The sequence below is a fragment of the Rhinopithecus roxellana genome, chromosome 16, assembly GCF_007565055.1.
Source record: "Rhinopithecus roxellana isolate Shanxi Qingling chromosome 16, ASM756505v1, whole genome shotgun sequence".
Taxonomy (NCBI): Eukaryota; Metazoa; Chordata; class Mammalia; order Primates; family Cercopithecidae; genus Rhinopithecus; species Rhinopithecus roxellana.
In genome coordinates, this window is record NC_044564.1 from 91,101,588 (window position 1) to 91,118,643 (window position 17,056).

Here is a 17,056-nt window from a genome sequence, read left to right on the forward strand (position 1 = left end):
TGAGTATCTGGGATTACAGGTACTCCCCACCACCATGCCTAGCTAGTTTTTGTATTTTTAGTAGAGAAGGGGTTTCGTGATGTTGGCCAGGCTGGTCTCGAACTCCTGACCACAAGTGATCCACCTACCTCAGCTTCCCAAAGTGCTGGGTTTACAGGCACGAGCCACCACGCCCGGTGATTATATATCTTTAAACATTAAACACCTTTGTCTTTTAATTGCTTTTTACTGTGAATTCTTTTTTTTTTTTTTTTTTTGAGATGGAGTTTTTGCTCTGTTGCACAGGCTGGAGTACAGTGGCACTATCTTGGCTCACTGCAACCTCCGCCTCCTGGGTTCAAGCAATTCTTCTGCCTCAACCTCCCAAGTAGCTGGGATTACAGGTGCCCGCCACCATGCCCAGCTAATTTTTGTGTTTTTAGTATTTAGATGAGGGTTCACCATGTTGGCCAGGCTGGTCTCAAACTCTTGACCCTCAGGTGATCCACTCGCCTCGGCCTCCCAAAGTGCTGGGATTACAGGTGTGAGCCACCGAGCCTGGCCGCTGAAATCTGTTTTATCTGATGTTAATATTGCTGCTTTCTTTTTTCCTAGCAACTGTATAGCATACCTTTGTCTATCTTTTCATTTCAATTTTTTCTGTAAGGCTTTGTTTTTATTGCCTTTATTAAACATACAGCTTGAGGACTTTTTGGGGTTTTTTGGTTTGTTTTTGGTAGAGATGGTATCTCACTTTCTTGTTCAGGTTGGTCTTGAACTCCTAGATTCAGGGGATCCTCTTGTCTCGGCCTCCCAAAATGCTGGGATTATGTGAGCCCAGCTTAGCTTGAATTTTTAAACTCATTTTGAAAATCTTGTCTTTTAACAGGTGAACTCTGTTTTGCATTGTAAAATTATAACTTGTACGTTTGGACTTATTCCTACCATCTTATTCTGTTTTCTTTGCCATAATATTTCTTTTTGCTGTTGGGTGCCTTGCTAACATTTTCTCAGTTTCATTTTCTCTCTTGGTGTAGTGATTTGAAAAGTATGAAAACTTACATAGTTCTTCTAGTGCCTCCCTTAAAAAAAAAAACTTATTATTTCAGAGACGCAAATGAATATGGAGACTAACATAATTTTGGGGGAGATGTCTAGGGCTTCTGTAGATAAGATTACTTTTTTCTACCTTAGTTCCAGACCAGCTGATTGAGAAACACAGGAGTTAAACAGACAAAGATTAAAATTACCACGCTTGGTTTATCTGTGTGGGCATTTAGATCCGAAGGCAACTGGAATTACTTGCGCAAGCAGTCACTGGCACATCGGACAACCACAAAGACAAATTCCAGACAGTGCGTCTGCAAACGGGGTAGAGCCTTCAACACCCCAGATCCATGGGTGACTGTGTAGCATAGTGCCTCCTCCACCCTCTTATCTGCGGGGAGCATGTAGCACCCGCAAGAAGTAAACATCCGTTATAAATCACATCACTAAGATTTCAGGGTTATTTGTTGTCACAGCTTATTCTGACGAATAAACTAATAAACTCAATTCATCACAGGGTATAGAGTGAACCAGAACCATACTAATTGTAGGTTCGGTCAGTCTGGAAAAGGAGCAGGAAGGATAGTTAGGCTTCTTCATCTTGTGCATTTCTTTTTTCTTTTTTTTTTTTTTTTTTTTTTTTGAGACGGAATCTCGCTCTGCCGCCCAGGCTGGAGTGCAGTGGCGCGATCTCAGCTCACTGCAAGCTCCGCCTCCCGGGTTCCCGCCATTCTCCTGCCTCAGCCTCCGGAGTAGCTGGGACTACAGGCGCCCGCCACCTCGCCCGGCTAGTTTTTTGTATTTTTAGTAGAGATGGGGTTTCACCGTGTTAGCCAGGATGGTCTCGATCTCCTGACCTCGTGATCCGCCCGTCTCGGCCTCCCAAAGTGCTGGGATTACAGGCTTGAGCCACCGCGCCCGGCTATCTTGTGCATTTCTTATTTCACTCTCTGCTCACGGTATTGACTGGGCTGTTAGCTTTTTCCTCTTTGATATATGGTGCTTTGTAAATTGTAAATACTGACACTTTATTAGTTTTATACATTGTATGTTCTTCTCCTCGTCTGTGAGTTATGTTTTTAAATTTTGTTTCTGGGCTCCTGTATTGAACAGAAATATTAAATCTGTGTGTGTGTGTGTGTGTGTGTGTGTGTGTGTGTGTGTGTGTGTGTGAGAGAGAGAGAGAGAGAGAGAGACGGAGTTTCACTCTTGTTGCCCAGGCTGGAGTGCAGTGGCGCCATCTCGGCTCCCAGCTAATTTTTGTATTGAAACACTAAGTCTTTATGTAATCAAGTTTCTCAATCTTTTACTTTACAGTTTGGGTCTTTTTTGTTTTGAGTAAAAAAGAAATCCATCCCTGTTTCACTAATCTGAGTTATTTTCCCATATATTCTTATACAACTTTTATATCTAGGTTTTTAATATCTAGGTTTTTAATCCACTTGAGGTATTTTTTTGCCTTTGGTGGGTAGTGGTGTATGGTATGAGATAGGGATCAAATTTCTTCCCTCCCCCACCCCCAACAACAGGGACACCAGTTGTCCCAGGTGTACTGAGTATTCTTCATCCGTTGATTTGTAATGCCCCTAATGTCACATGTGATGTTTCCATGTATATGTGGCTTTCATCTTTGCCTATTATATCTGTGCCAGTAGTATACTGGTGCCAATACTGCCTAAATTCTTGTAAGTTTTAATATATGGTAGAGCAAGAGCCCCCTTGTTCTTTTGTTTTGTTTTTTTTTTTTTTTGAGATGGAGTCTCACTCTGTCGCCGAGGCTGGAGTGCAGCGGCACAATCTCGGCTCACTGCAAGCTCCACCTCCCAGGTTCATGCCATTCTCCTGCCTCAGCCTCCCGAGTAGCTGGGACTACAGGTGCCCACCACCACGCCCAGCTAAGTTTTTGTATTTTTAGTAGAGACCGGGTTTCACTTTGTTAGCCAGGACGGTCTTGATCTCCTGACCTCGTGATCCGCCCGCCTCGGCCTCCCAAAGTGCTGGGGTTACAGGCGTGAGCCACCGCGCCCGGCCGCCTTGTTCTTTTTCAAAATGTTTTTGGTTCTTCTTGGCCCTGTGATCTTCTGGATTAATGTATATGTATTAACATGTCATGTTTTATGTAATTTATTACATGTAACATGTAAATGTATTACATTTAATTCATACATTAGCATGCAATTTACATGTATTAGTACATCAGGTTTCATGTAGTTTATTACATGTAACGTAAATTTATTACAATTAATTCCTTTATTAGAATGTTATTTACATGTATTAGCTTGTCAGGTTCCATGAAAAGACCTGTTGAGATTTTGATCAGAATTGCATTTCTTTTGAGGGAAATTACCATCTTTATGATATTGAGTCTTCCTGTTGATAAACCTTTATTTCCCCATTTATCCATAAGGGATATGCACATCTTTTTTTCTCTATTACATTTCATATTTGCTTATTACAAGTAGATAGAAAAGCTATTGGTTTTTGTGTATTAATCTTCTGTATCCAGAAGCATTGCAAAACTTTATTATTTTATTTATTTGAGTAGTTTATCTGTGAATTCTCATCTGTTTTTTTTTTTTTTTTTTTTTTTGAGACAGAGTCTTACCCTGTCACCCAGGCTGGAGTGCAGTGGCACGATCTGGGCTCATGGCAACCTCCGCTTGCCGGGTTCAAGCGGTTCTCCTGCCTCAGCCTCCCAAGTAGCTGGGATTACAGGTGCGGGCCACCCAAACCTAACTAATTTTTTTGTATTTTTAGGAGAGACAGGGTTTCACCATTTTGGTAGGTCTGGTCTTGAACTCCTGACCTCAGGTGATCCACCCGCCTCGGCCTCCCAAAGTGCTGGGGTTCCAGGCGTGAGCCGCCGCGCCCGGCTTCTTGTCTATATTTTTAGATGAACAGTCGTCTGCAAATAAGGGCAGTTTTGATTGTTCCTTTCCCGTTTTCTCCGATTTCATTTTTGTATCTTGATGTCTGCTGGCACTTCCAGTTACTGCATTGCTAAATAGAGGTGATGATAGTGGGGATTTTTTCTTGCTTTTTATTTTATAGGGATGCTTCTAAAGTTAAGGCATGAAGTGTGACATTTGCTGTTGGAACAATCTTTATCACCTTAAGGAAGTTCTCTTTTAGCTCCATTGTTCAAAGACTTAATTGGAAATGAGTGTTGATTTTAATGACTTCCTTTTCTGTAGTTAATGAGATAATCATGTGACTTTTTCCTGTCATCTGTTCATGTTGATAGGCTTTTTTTTTCTTTCTATGTCGACTAAGATTAATTTTCTTTTCATATGCTGTTGACTGTATTTCTTTTCTGAATTGAATGTTCATAGCCTTTCTAGATTTTTTTCTCTTGGATTGTGTTAGGGAAAAACTCAAACTATTTTTCTGCTGTCACACCAACACAGCAATTATCAGCACAAAAGACCTCTGTAATATGTGTGGATTTCTGTGGCAGACACCAGTTGGGCGTCCTCCCATTCAATTTTGACACCATCTACCTGGAGATAGCATCAGATCTCACAGGTTGAGGGTTCGGTCCCCAAAACTACCCCTTTCTTCCCACAAGTCACAAGTCTGGGCCTCAGCAACTTCTGACTGACTGGCTTCAAGTTGGGGTTCCCGGGATCCCCTCTTTGGGTTCAATTAATTTGCTGGAGGAATCAGGGAAACTCGCTTACTAGTTTATTATGAAGGCTATTTTAAAGGATACAGATAAACAACCACAGGAAGAGATGCACCAGGTGAGGTCTGGAAGGGTCCCAAGTGCAGGAGCTTCTGACCCCGTGGAGTTGGGGTACACCACCCTCCGGGCATGTGGATGAGTTCTCACTCACCTTCCTGTCAGACTCCATGGTTCAGCTCTCCAGAAGTCCTGTGAACCCTGTCCTTTGGGCCTTTAGTGGAGATTTCGTTGCTTGTCCATGATTGAAGGATGGGCAACTGTGTTGAAATTTGATTGGACAAAAAGGGTATAATCTACACCCAGCAAAGCCTGTCTGTTCAGATTCTTCCACCCTCTCAGGGCAGCATGCCTTCCTCCAGGGTATGGGGCGGGATGCTTGGTGGAATGAGGGTCTTACAGCTCACAATCATATTAGAGCCCTGCCTTGGGCCGGGGAAAGGAGAGCAGGAAACGGTCAGAGAGATTCTGTTTCCCAAGGCTGGCTTTCTGAGGTCCACAGCACCCAGCATATAACAAGATATTGTAACAAAACTTACGGGAGTTGGGAGCTAGGAACTGTGGATCAAAACCAATAGGTATATAATTATAATATCACAGATGGTGATATTGCTTTGGAGAGACATTTTATCTTTTGTGATAATTAACTTTTATTATAGGTGTTTTCCCCCAAGTCTCTCCTAGTTTTTCCCTTTGTGACTTGTTTTGTGTCACACTTTAAAGTCCTGCGTGTTAAATTATAAAATTATTCATTGTTATGAATTACATTACTTCCAAATTAACCAGGACAAATAAGAGGAGGAAGATGAGGATAAAAATTCATTTATCTGGAATATTTTGTATGAGTTCGTGAATAAAACTTGGGAACCAGAAGAAAAAAATAATAATAATTCATTATAGCCCGGGCGCGGTGGCTCACACCTGTAATCCTAGCACTTTGGGAGGCCAAGGTGGGCGGATCACGAGGTCAGGAGATTGAGATCATCCCGGCCAACATGGTGAAACTCAGTCTGTACTAAAAACACAAAATTAGCCAGGCGTGGTGGCAGGTGCCTGTACTCGGGAGGCTGAGGCAGGAGAATCGCTTGAACTGAGGAAGCGGAGGTTGCAGTGATCGCACCACTGCATTCCAGCCTGGCAACAGAGGGAGACTCCGTCCCCCCCCAAAAAAAATCCATTATAATTTTATAGTTATCTGATAGCTTTTTCAAAATTATTTCATCTGTGGTGTGTTTTATAAATATGTGATATTAGCATCTCATTTTCTTTTCATACATGTAAACACCTGCCCCATATTGGATAAGGCCTTCTTTGTTACTGAATTGAAATAATCAGTTTTCTTATAAGTGTTCATATATGTCTGGGTCCAGATTGTACATTGCTGTGCTAAAATCCTATTGTTTTAGTTACTATTGACTTACATTTGGGCAAGTCTTTGAGGCTAGGACTTAATCTTATGCTTCAGATCCAATAGCCTGTGTTCAAATCCCAATTCTGCCACTTCCCAGCAAGCTTTGTGACCTTGTGCGGGTTAGTCACTCCACCTCCTTAGGGCTAGTTGACCCTGGTAGTACTAACCTCACAGGGTATAATGAGCTGAATACAATACGTGGCTCTGAACTCTCCATCATCTGAACTCTCCGTCATCGGAACTCTCCGTCATCGGAACTCTCCATCATCGGAACTCTCCTTCATCGGAACTGTCCGTCATCTGAACTCTTCGTCATCGGAACTCTCCGTCATCGGAACTGTCCATCATCGGAACTCTCCATCATCTGAACTCTCCCTCATCTGAACTCTCCATCATCTGAACTCTCCATCATCTGAACTCTCCATCATCGTTGGTTATCATTGTCATTTGAGTGGGTAATGCTGCTGCCGCTTCTTTGTTAATCAGTACTTTCATCAACATTTCTTCCTCTGCTCCCCGTGTTCTTTCCTTCCCTCAAAAAACAAGCAGCTAATACAGATGACAGCCTAATGTCTGTGGTCCTGTCTCTGAGGGGCAATCTGTGTTCAGGTGGAGCCTGTTCTCTCCTGCTCCCTAGCGTGTAAAATCTCCTTTCTGCCCTGTCTGTGGTGAACTCAGCAGAGGCTGACTTCCCCCAGCTGTAGGGAAGCTGTCCATTTCTCCATTGGCTCTGCCAGGACCTGTGAAGGCCGTCCACCCAGGTCAAGGGGGAAATACAAAGTGGAGAAAGCCCACTGTGTCTCTAGGTCCAAATAGGGCTCTTTAAACCTTTCCTATTAACAAGCACATACTTTATTATAATTCCCACCAACTCCTACATATTTCTCTGTTTTATGGTTAATTATCGCCAAATACTTATAGCTGTTATCCAGGAAAATGTTTTTCATTTCAGATTTAACAGATATTTGCTAAAGGAAGAGGCAGTCAAGCTGGAGGCCCAAAAGTCAAATCCAACAAGTTAGGCCCAAGGATGGATTTTAAATACTTTTACTAACATTTTTAAGTCAGGAGGTTTTGTTTCCTTCTCCCGTATCATATTAGTCAAAGAAGCAGGAATGATGATGTGGTGCGACAGGGATGCATAGGCAAAAAGATGACTGCTGCTTTCTGTTGCTGACAACAGAAACATCAATGGGGGGATACATGAATTTTTAACAGGATTATAAAGTTAATCGTCAAGCTTTAAGCAAAACTTTGTAAAGAGCCCTGTTTCAGCTGGGCACGGTGACTCATGCCTATAATCCCAGCACTTTGGGAGGCCGAAGCGGGTGGATCACTTGAGGTCGGGAGTTTGACACCTCTACTAAAAATTAGCTGGGAGTGGTGGCATGTGACTGTAATCCCAGCTACTTGGGAGACTGAGGCAGGAGAATTGCTTGAGCCTGGGAGGTGGAGGTTGCAGTGAGCCAAGATTGCACCACTGCACTCCAGCGTGGGGGACAGAGCGAGACTCCGTCAAAAAAAAAAAAAAAAAAAAAAAGAGCCCTGTTTCTGATTCCAGGTCCTAATAAATGACCCTCAACCCAGCACCGTAGTTTCTGTAGTACTTTATTGGTGTGTTACTCTAACAATAAAATATTGGCATTATGTAGAGATAATTGCACATCCGAAATCGGTGATTTTCCCCCGCCTGTAATACATAAAATACTCCTTAGGGAATTGAACTTAAGGTTTGGGCTGGGAGGGAAAATTTCTTCCCGTTTCCATCTGGCTACTTTTCTAGTTTAAATTGGGTTTTTTGAAAGAAACTGGAATTTCAAGAGATAGGTAGAAACCAAAACATGTTACTAACCAGTTCCCTGGTTTAAATGCGGGTAAAGAATATTTTCCAGGTTGCCTCCTACTGTGCTCATTAGATGCTTCCTATCTTGATCAAGAGTCAGCTTTGGAAAAACACTGTTAGCCTGCAAGTTGACTTTTTAAAAGCGGTGTAATTTTGAATAGGTAATACATGGTACAATGCAAAAGCTGTAAAAAGGCATAAATCTCTCTTAACATTCCCTATTTCTAGACACTGACTTACCAAGGCATTGATAAACGTTTCTTGTGGCTGCTTCCAGAGATTTGCTACCCATGATTTTATCTATAATCGTATACATGTGTATATAGGATTTAAACTCACACATAGAAGTGGTAGTACTTAACAGTCCATCGTGGCTATCTTTAGTTTTCAGTTTTCTTTTCTTTTTTCTTCTTCTTTTGAGACGGAATTTCGTTCTTGTTGCCCAGGCTGGAGTGCAAAAGTGTGATCTGGGCTCACTGCAACCTCCACCTCCCGGGTTGAAGCGGTTCGCCTGTCTCAGCCTCCCAAGTAGCTGGGATGACAGGTGTGCACCACCACGACTGGCTAATTTTTTGTATTTTTAGTAGAGGTGGGGTTTCACCATGTTGACCAGGCTAGGCTCCAATGCCTAACCTCAGATGATCCATCCGCCTTGGTCTCCCAAAATGCTGTGATTACAGGCGTGAGCCGCCACGTCTGGCTAGTTTTCAGTTTTCAGTCTTAAACATTTCTGCCGAACTTCCCATTTGTTGGCTCCATGGAGGTGGCTCAGTTTGTATTCCCACCCACAGGCGATGTATGTGAGTGCCCTCGACCTCCCGACACACCGCAGCACCTTATCCAACTCTCTTGAGTTTTGCCAGTCTGAGGAAAAAATAGTACCTCATAGTGGACCTTTGCATTTCTTTTGTGATAACATAAAACTGAAGTTAGGTATCTTCTCGAGATGAATTTAAAATATTTTTCCAGTTTATCTCTTGATTTCGTTTATGTGTCTTTTGCTGTGAAAACTGCTTAAAAATGTGTTTATGGCTTTTAGATTTTGTATCATTTAGCAAGGTCTTCCCCAGTTGGAGAGTATAAAAAAGAATTCAAATATATTTTAAGAAGTCTTTGATCCATCTGGAATTGTAGAATAAGATTAGGAGGTATGCAGGTTTACTTTTGAGGCAAAAGTATGTATAAAGTAACACTTTGCTATAGAAAACTTGGGAAAACACAGGAGGGAGTGAAAATGAACCCCAATCCCAGCACCTTGGTATCTGTAACAATTGGGATTATGCTTATGCTGGATTTCAATTTTTTTCACTTGAGATTAAAATACAAACAAGTTTAGAATATATTTTATTTAATTTTTGTGGGTACAAGTAGGTGTGTATATTTATGGGGTGCATGAGATGTTTTGATACAGGCAGGCAATGCACAATAATCGCATCATGGAGAAGGGGTATCCATCCCCTCAAGCATTTATCCTTCGTGTTAGACACTCCAATTGTACTCTTTTAGTTATTTTTAAATGTACAATTAAGCTATTGTGGACTATAGTCACCCACACCCTGTTGTGCTGTGAAATGCTAGGTCTTATTCATTTGTACTGTTTTTTTGTGCCCATTACCCCCACACTACCTTTCCCAGCCTCCGATAACCATCCTTCTACTCTCTATCTCTACAGTAATTCTAAATGGTGGTTTAAAACGGGTGTCAACATTTCTGTTTTTAAACCATCCCAAACCATCCCTTTAAAGGAACGCATGACCAGAGGGTTGCCTTTAAATCTTGCACAATTAAAAGAAAAGCGTTTTCTCTGAGGCAGCTGATCTCAGGAAATCTTCCACGATTTTGAAGATGCCCGTTTTCCATCAGACCCGGCCCTGCTGGGTCGCTTGGCGGGTCTTGGCGGAGCGAGGGTGCTGCTGGGCCCTGCTCCAGGAGGGCGCACTGCAGGGCCCGGGCCTGGCTCGGCTGCAGCACCTCCTGGCGGCAGGAGTGCGGCGTGGGAGGAGCCAGGAGGCCCCCGCCCCGGCCGGCGTCACCCTCGGGTCTGTCCCTGGTCTGGGACCGAGCCCTTTTGCACGAAGTCCTTTAATCGCTAAGGAGCTTTCCCAGATGCTTCCCCGGCAGGCCCGCTGGCGTCTGACGCACGTCCCCTCTGCGGGGTGTTTGGGACTGGAGGAGCCCTGGCAGGCACAGGCCGCCCGGCGTTCCCAGCTGGGGAAGGAAGGGGGGCGGCGAAGCGGCGGGAGGGGGGGGACAGGAAGAAAGTAGGAGGTGGGGCGGGGTGCTGCCCCTCCCCGCGCCCTCGTCGCCCACCGGGCTGTTTTCAGGAGTTGGGGACTTCCGGGGTTGCGCTGTCGCGTCCGGCCGTTGGGCCGCCAAGGGGTGTCGCTGCGCCCGCTGCCCCGCGCGGCCCTTTAAACTTTGTTTTTTAAACTTCGGGGGTGTGGTCGCGGCGCCTCCCCTCTCGGCGGCTGGCCGTCCTTGCCTCTGCCCCGCCTTCCAGATGCTTTGGAGTCATGAGCCGGGAGGGCGCGGGGGCCGCTCTGGTGGCCGAGGTGATCAAAGGTGAGCCGGGAGGGCGGGGGCTTCCCGGGGACTCCGGCACCCACGCTGGGACTGGGCGGGCGGCGCTGGCTGGGAGGTGCCCCTAGTCTGGGCCCCGGCCGCCTCTGTCTTCTGCGCGTGGGTGGCCTCGGCACTTGTCCTCAGGCTCTGGGCTTCAGCGCTCATGGGTGGCAGTGACCCTTGCGTGCCTGCATCAGAGCCTAGTAGGTGAGCTGCACCTCTCCACCCGCGGGAGCGAGATCCTTGGGCTCTGTCACAGGGATCAAAGGTCCTTGTGGTTGGAAAGGATTAAGCCCTGTCACCCATTTGAATGTTTGTGGTTGCAAGAAATTTTAGTTGAGGAGTTTACAAGGAAATAAACGCAGCAGTTGCATGAGTTGAATTGCAGATCCAAAAAAAAAAAAGTTTACCGTTTGGAGAAAGGGTGCCAGCTGGCTCTGCTGAAAGTATATATGTTTTAAAGGCTGTACTTGATTTTGCCACGTTGTGAGTGTATTTTCTTAGCACCACTAGTATTACTATTAGATACTGTGGATAACTTTATTTCACCGGAGCATTTTTAGGCATGGAATAAGGGTGGAGCCTCCTGAGCCTTACTACTCATTACCATTCTTGCTAACCTCACAGCAGCCTAACTGCTTTTATGCAACACAAGTTCATCTCAGACCCATCATGCAGAAACCTCTCATTGCTTCTGTTTTAATGGTAATTTGTCTAATTGTAAAAATACCGAAGTAGCTATTCCAAGTTAGAAAGCAGTGATCCCTGAAAACAGTTGGAGAAACATATGGTTTGTTCTATAGCTGTAAGTGATAATTTTGAAGCAATTTTGAAAGCATTCTTTCTCTTTAAGAAAAAAAAATAGTTTCTTACTGAAATGACTTTTTAGGATGTCTTGAAAAACGTTGTGAAATTCATCTAGAAACTTACAAGGTTGATGCTAGTCATCACATGCATGCTGCAATTTGCTGAAATGTCTTAATCCAGGGGAGCTAAACTTTTACAAAAATAGGTTTGTTTAGAAATCATGTCACTACATGAAAAATCACCACTTTTGAAACTTATGGTTAAAGGCAGTTTCTCTTTTAAAAATGTGCTCATTGATTATTACCCAACCAAATAGCCAGAATATTTTATAATTACCCATTACCACTCCTACCATCTGAAACGTGCATGAAAAAAATGAAAAACTGACTTCATCTGAAAAGAGTTGTGTCATGATATATGAAACGTTTTTTGTAACCTGCAGGAAGGAACATTGCAATTTTTCCATTTCAGATCGCCTTTGTTTTGCCATTCTCTACAGCAGACCAAAGAGTGCATCAAATGTACATTATTTCAGCATAGATAATGAACTTGAATATGAGAAGTAAGTATTGCTCTTTCAAAGATTGTAACTTTTTTTTTTTGAAGAATGTAAAGGTATGGTTATAAATGGGACAGCCTGGGAAAATTATAAATCTGTTGTTTGCTAATTACAGGATGCTTGTTTTTCATCTGTAGTAATAACATAAAGCTTTAGAGGAAAAAAAAACTTCCCTAAATTTAAACTTTTAGATTTGCTAATCTAATATTTACACTACAATGAGATATAAATGTGTACTAAGTAAGATATTGTGGTTTTGCCCTTGGAAATATGTGTGGAAAAACAGCATTTTAAATTTAGAAGATATGTTCATGTTCATTGAGGTTACATATAGGCATTGTAGCACTTGTGGTATTTTTAAATAGGCATTATTTACCAGAATAGTCTTCCACTAGTAAAACAGTACCTTTAAGTTGTATTGGCCCATAACTATTTGGTATATGCTTGCTCATCTTAATTTGATCTTATAGACCCGAAAAAGATGTTTATATTCAGAGCATCTAGAATGTACATCACATTTTTATTTTTCATTTTTGAAGCTTCTACGCAGATTTTGGACCACTCAATCTGGCAATGGTTTACAGATATTGTTGCAAGATAAATAAGAAATTAAAGGTAAAGTCTTTATTTAAGATTTGACTTAAGTAATCATTGTTAGCTTGATATGGGGACGAAAGTAAGGAAAACATCTATTTTTAAAAAGGAAATGCCGTGTTTTTCACTGCAGTGGTGGTTGGAACATGCACTTTTTTTTTGTTTTATAAGATCATACTGTATATATTTGTTTTCTAGAATTTTGAATGGACAGTTTAAGTTTGAGTCATTTGGTTCTAGTTTGAATTAGTGATGCCCAAATACTTGAAAAGCCAAAGTGGGAATCAGTTAATTAAGTGAAACTCGTGTTGTCTGACCTAATAGAACTGAAACCTAACAAGAGAAACTCTTCCCTTGCTCTAGCCAGTATTCTTTCTGCCTTCATTTTGATGGCGAGTGATAGCAAACTAACAAGAAAGATGAACTCATCTTATTTTCTCTCCTATTTTGAAACTCCCATGATATTGTACAACATAGTCCTTCATACATACAATTAAGGGGCATGAGAATCTAGGGCAAATAGTGCGTCATTAAGGCTGTATCACCGAGAGTTACACAAGTGTATTTGTATTGGTTTGAACTTAGACCACATTCATGTATGTAAAACACTGAATTGTTGGCCATGCACGGTAGGAAGTTATGTATGTACTGCTTACTAGCAGTTCCAAATCAGTCACTGTAAATTCTCAACTAGAAAATACTGCTTTTTGGGACAGGCACTTAAAAAAAAACTTTAATTGAATACAGAGAGGAAATAAAATTTATTTTTAATTAGAATTTTAACATGCTTTAATTAAAAATTGATGGGTAAGGCAGATGTTTTTCCTTGACCATCAAAGCTCTATTGACTACATATTGCTACAAAGCTGGAGACTCTTCTTTTTTGCCTTTGTTAAATAGGAGTATAACTATTTATGGCCTTGTGCATTTGAGTTCTCCCTCCTTTTTCCAGTTGCCAGTGGCAGATCTTTTGTTTCATGCAGGGCTAGGAAGCTAAAAATAACTCTCTCTTCCCCCAGCATTTGTTCCTTTGCTTTAATTTTGGAAAAAAAATTTTTTTCCTGTACTCAACCATCTGTGGACTTTTATAGTCTTTGGGTCAACCAAAAATGTTTCAGTCCTTTTTTCCTTCTTCCTTTTCTTTTTTTTTTTTTTTCTTTCCTGAGACGGAGTTTCGGTCTTGTTGCCCAGGCTGGAGTGCAATGGATCATCTGGGTTCACTGTAACTTCCACCTCCCTGGTTCAAAAGATTCTCCTGCCTCAGCCTCCTGAGTAGCTGGGATTGCAGGCGCGTGCAGCGCCACCACGCCACCACGCCACCACGCCCAGCTAATATTTGTATTTTTAGTAGAGATGGAGTGTCACCATGTTGGTCAGGCTAGTCTCCAACTCCTGACCTCGTGATCTGTCCGCCTCAGCCTCCCCAAGTACTGGGATTACAGGCATAAGCCACCACACCTGCCAGAAAATTTTTTAGCATAAATAGAAATATGTACACACCCTGGATGTAGAGCTCGGTAAACTTTCACAAAGGGAATATACATAGATGATTATCTTGATCACCAGGTCAGGAGCAGTGCACTGGCGGCACCTCACAGCAGCCCTCCATGCTGTCTTCCAGTTCTGGTCTCTGCACACGCCTCCCCTGGTTGTTCACTGCCCTGACTTATAACACTGTAGACAATTCTGTATACCTTTTTATTTTAACTTAAAGGCTTTGGGGGCAGATTTCTTTAAAACCCAAACAGAAGGAAAGGTTGTCTTTTCTACCACTCTTGCTTTGTTCTTTCAGAGGCAGCCCGTGCTTGAAGCATATGTCCATTCATGTCTCCTCCCCTCTTCTAATTGTATGTCCGTTCTCATCCTAGAATGTACCTTTTTATGGGAAGGTACATGGTATTTGTGGGTATCAATGTTAATCTTTTCAAAGGTCTTGCTAATAATGCGAATGGTTATACATTGTGGGATTTGGAATTAATCTTCATCACAAAATGAAATTGTGGAAGACTTGAAATTAAAAAGAAAATGCTAACAGCTATTTATTTTTATGCAGTCCATTACAATGTTAAGGAAGAAAATTGTTCATTTTACTGGCTCTGATCAGAGAAAACAAGCAAATGCTGCCTTCCTTGTTGGATGCTACATGGTAAGTATTTGTTTTCCTAATGTATTCATAAAAATGCACACAACAGTGGTTCTTTACATTTGCAGTCGGAATTTTGAAATCAAGATAATGTCTTGATTTCTCTCCAGCAAGAACATGTATTGCTTTTAAAAAATTGACCAACTCAAGGAAGCTGTGCTTATGTGGAAGGAGCAGGTAGATGAGAGATCTCCTGTACCTTCCACTTAGTTTTACTGTGAACCTAAAACTGCTCGGGGAAAAAAGTCTATATTTTTTTAAAAAGTGACCAACTACTCTGGCAAAGGTTTATGTTTTATGGCACTTAATTTTGGAAAGTCGTGCTCCAAAGCATTTCTATTCACTCGTGATCCATTTAGTGAATTGTAAAATCATCTTACTGGGGGCAGGACCCCACTATTAATTTTCTAAAAATTTTTAAGAAAATTAAAGCACATCACTTGAGTGCTTTATAAAATTTGAATCTAGGCATTTTCCCCCTAATTAAGGTCATCTCCTTTCTTATCCAAACATCTAGCAGGAGGCCATGGGATGTCAGTGTTGTTGGAAGATGGGTTACATACTGCACGGATTACATACATATGCCATCAAGTGCTCCATTGGGATCATTGGAAATGTGCTTGGAATAGCAGTATTTACATAAGAGTTGTGAATTTCATTTATTTGTAACTATGATGGAAAAGATTTGTTTTTTGAAGAGTCATATTTTGTTTGGCACCCAGTGGATTCATCTGCAGGGGCCCTGAACGCTGCCATTTTTCCAGAGCCAGCTTAGAGTTCCTCCAGAGTAGTACCCCCATGTGTTTGGTGGTAAGAAAGCCACTCTGTTCAGTGGGGAGTGGCCAGGGGATATTTCTTCCACCCCCACCCCACCATCAGTGGAATAGTTACTCTCTCCTAGACTTGAAAAACAGGGTTGCTGTTGGAGCTCTTTAAGTTCTTTCTTCCCCACTTCTAGCTTGCTCCTTATCTCTGGCATGCCTTACCGGACCCTTTTAAAATTATTTTCTGGAGTACAGTTTGATAATCTGGAATTTACAAAGCCTAGTCCAAAAGTTGGTGATACTAGTTGAAATTGTACCTCAAGATTTAATAATTTTCCTTTTTATGTTTAAGGTATATCATTAACAGCAGTGATTAAGGTCTTTGTTTTGTGTTCCTATTTATGCTCACAAAAGTAGTTGAATTAAATGCTTCTGATTGGGAGGCTGAGGCAGGCAGATCGTTTGAGGTCAGGGTACGAGATCAGCCTGCCCAACATGGTGAAATCCCGTCTCTACTAAAAATACAAAAATTAGCTGGGTGTGGTGGCGCACGCCTGTAGTCCCAGCTGCTCGGGAGGCTGAGGCAGGAGAATCCCTTGAATCTGGGAGTTGGAAATTGCCCTGAGCTGAGATTGTGCCACTGCACTCCAGCCTGGGTGACAGTGAGTGAGACTTTGTCTCCAAAAAAAAAACAAAAAGTTTCTGAGAAAACTTCAAAATGTATTTTCATCCCTGAAAGTATGAAACATAGGTTATAGATTCAGTCTATTAAAATTTGGTTTCATAAGCTTACCCAGATGTATTGGTGTTTTCCTTTCTCCCAGCCTCTCTTGGTGTTTCTTGTGCTTGCAGCAAAAGCCTAAAAAAAAAGAAAGTTTTAGTAGTTTGGCAGGTGTGGTGGCAGGCGCCTGTAATCGCAGCAACTCAGGAAGATGAGGCAGGAGAATTGCTTGAACGTGGGCGGCAGAGGTTGCAGTGAGTCGAGATCGCACCACTGTGCTCCAGCCAACAGAATGAGACCCCATCTCAAAAAAAAAAGAAAAAAAGAGAAAGAAAGAAAGAAAAAAAAGAAAGTCTGTGTGTCACCCCAAGAAAGAAAAAGAGTATGGAGAAGTGGGTGTTTTAACTGGGACATTTGGTCTTATTACTTGGCCAGTCAGTGGGGAGAGGAGCCTCATAGATTAAAATAAATCGTGACAGCTTTATAGAAAAAGGGATTCAGCCAGAATTCTTGAGATTCATAAAATATTAAAGGGAACCCTGAGAAGGGTCCTTAGTGTGACAGAAAAAGTTCCAACCCTTCTTTGTGTATCTTGCCTTTACACTGCTCTAGACCAAGTCTGGATGGCTGAAGTTCCATGTAGGAGGCAGTGCTCCTGAGCAGAACTCCAGAGCAGAGGGGCCAGGCTGGGCTACTTCTGGGTCAGTCACTGTCTCTGGTCGGATGAGATGTCCCTGAGATGGTAGCATCTTGAGGAGCCAGGCACAGGGACTGCCGTATGAAGAACCCCTCTGAAGGGGGCTGTGGGCGTGGTGGGAACTCAGTCTAGGGTTGTCTTAAAAACAGAAACAGAACATGTGATAAGTTTATAAATAAGAAATCACTCTTTCTAAGTCTTGTTGCTATTGTTTTTAAACTACTAGTGAACAAACCACAGCCCCTTG

The 17,056-nt window shown here is 42.3% G+C and overlaps 1 protein-coding gene across 11 annotated transcripts in view; it reads left to right on the top strand.

The window, feature by feature from the left end:
- Positions 1 to 17,056, top strand: part of LOC104658187 (dual specificity protein phosphatase CDC14B) — a 112,556-nt gene that overhangs the window by 35,611 nt on the left and 59,889 nt on the right. For 6 of the 11 annotated variants that reach the window (XM_030920250.1, XM_030920252.1, XM_030920251.1 and 3 more), the window contains exons 2-4: positions 11,803 to 11,893; positions 12,430 to 12,505; positions 14,538 to 14,630. In XM_030920250.1, the coding sequence (XP_030776110.1) occupies positions 11,803 to 11,893; positions 12,430 to 12,505; positions 14,538 to 14,630 (260 nt within the window). Of the gene's footprint in view, positions 1 to 9,998; positions 10,525 to 11,773; positions 11,894 to 12,429; positions 12,506 to 14,537; positions 14,631 to 17,056 lie in introns of those variants that run through there. The other 5 variants (XM_030920256.1, XM_030920257.1, XM_030920254.1 and 2 more) reach the window with 2 other exon arrangements.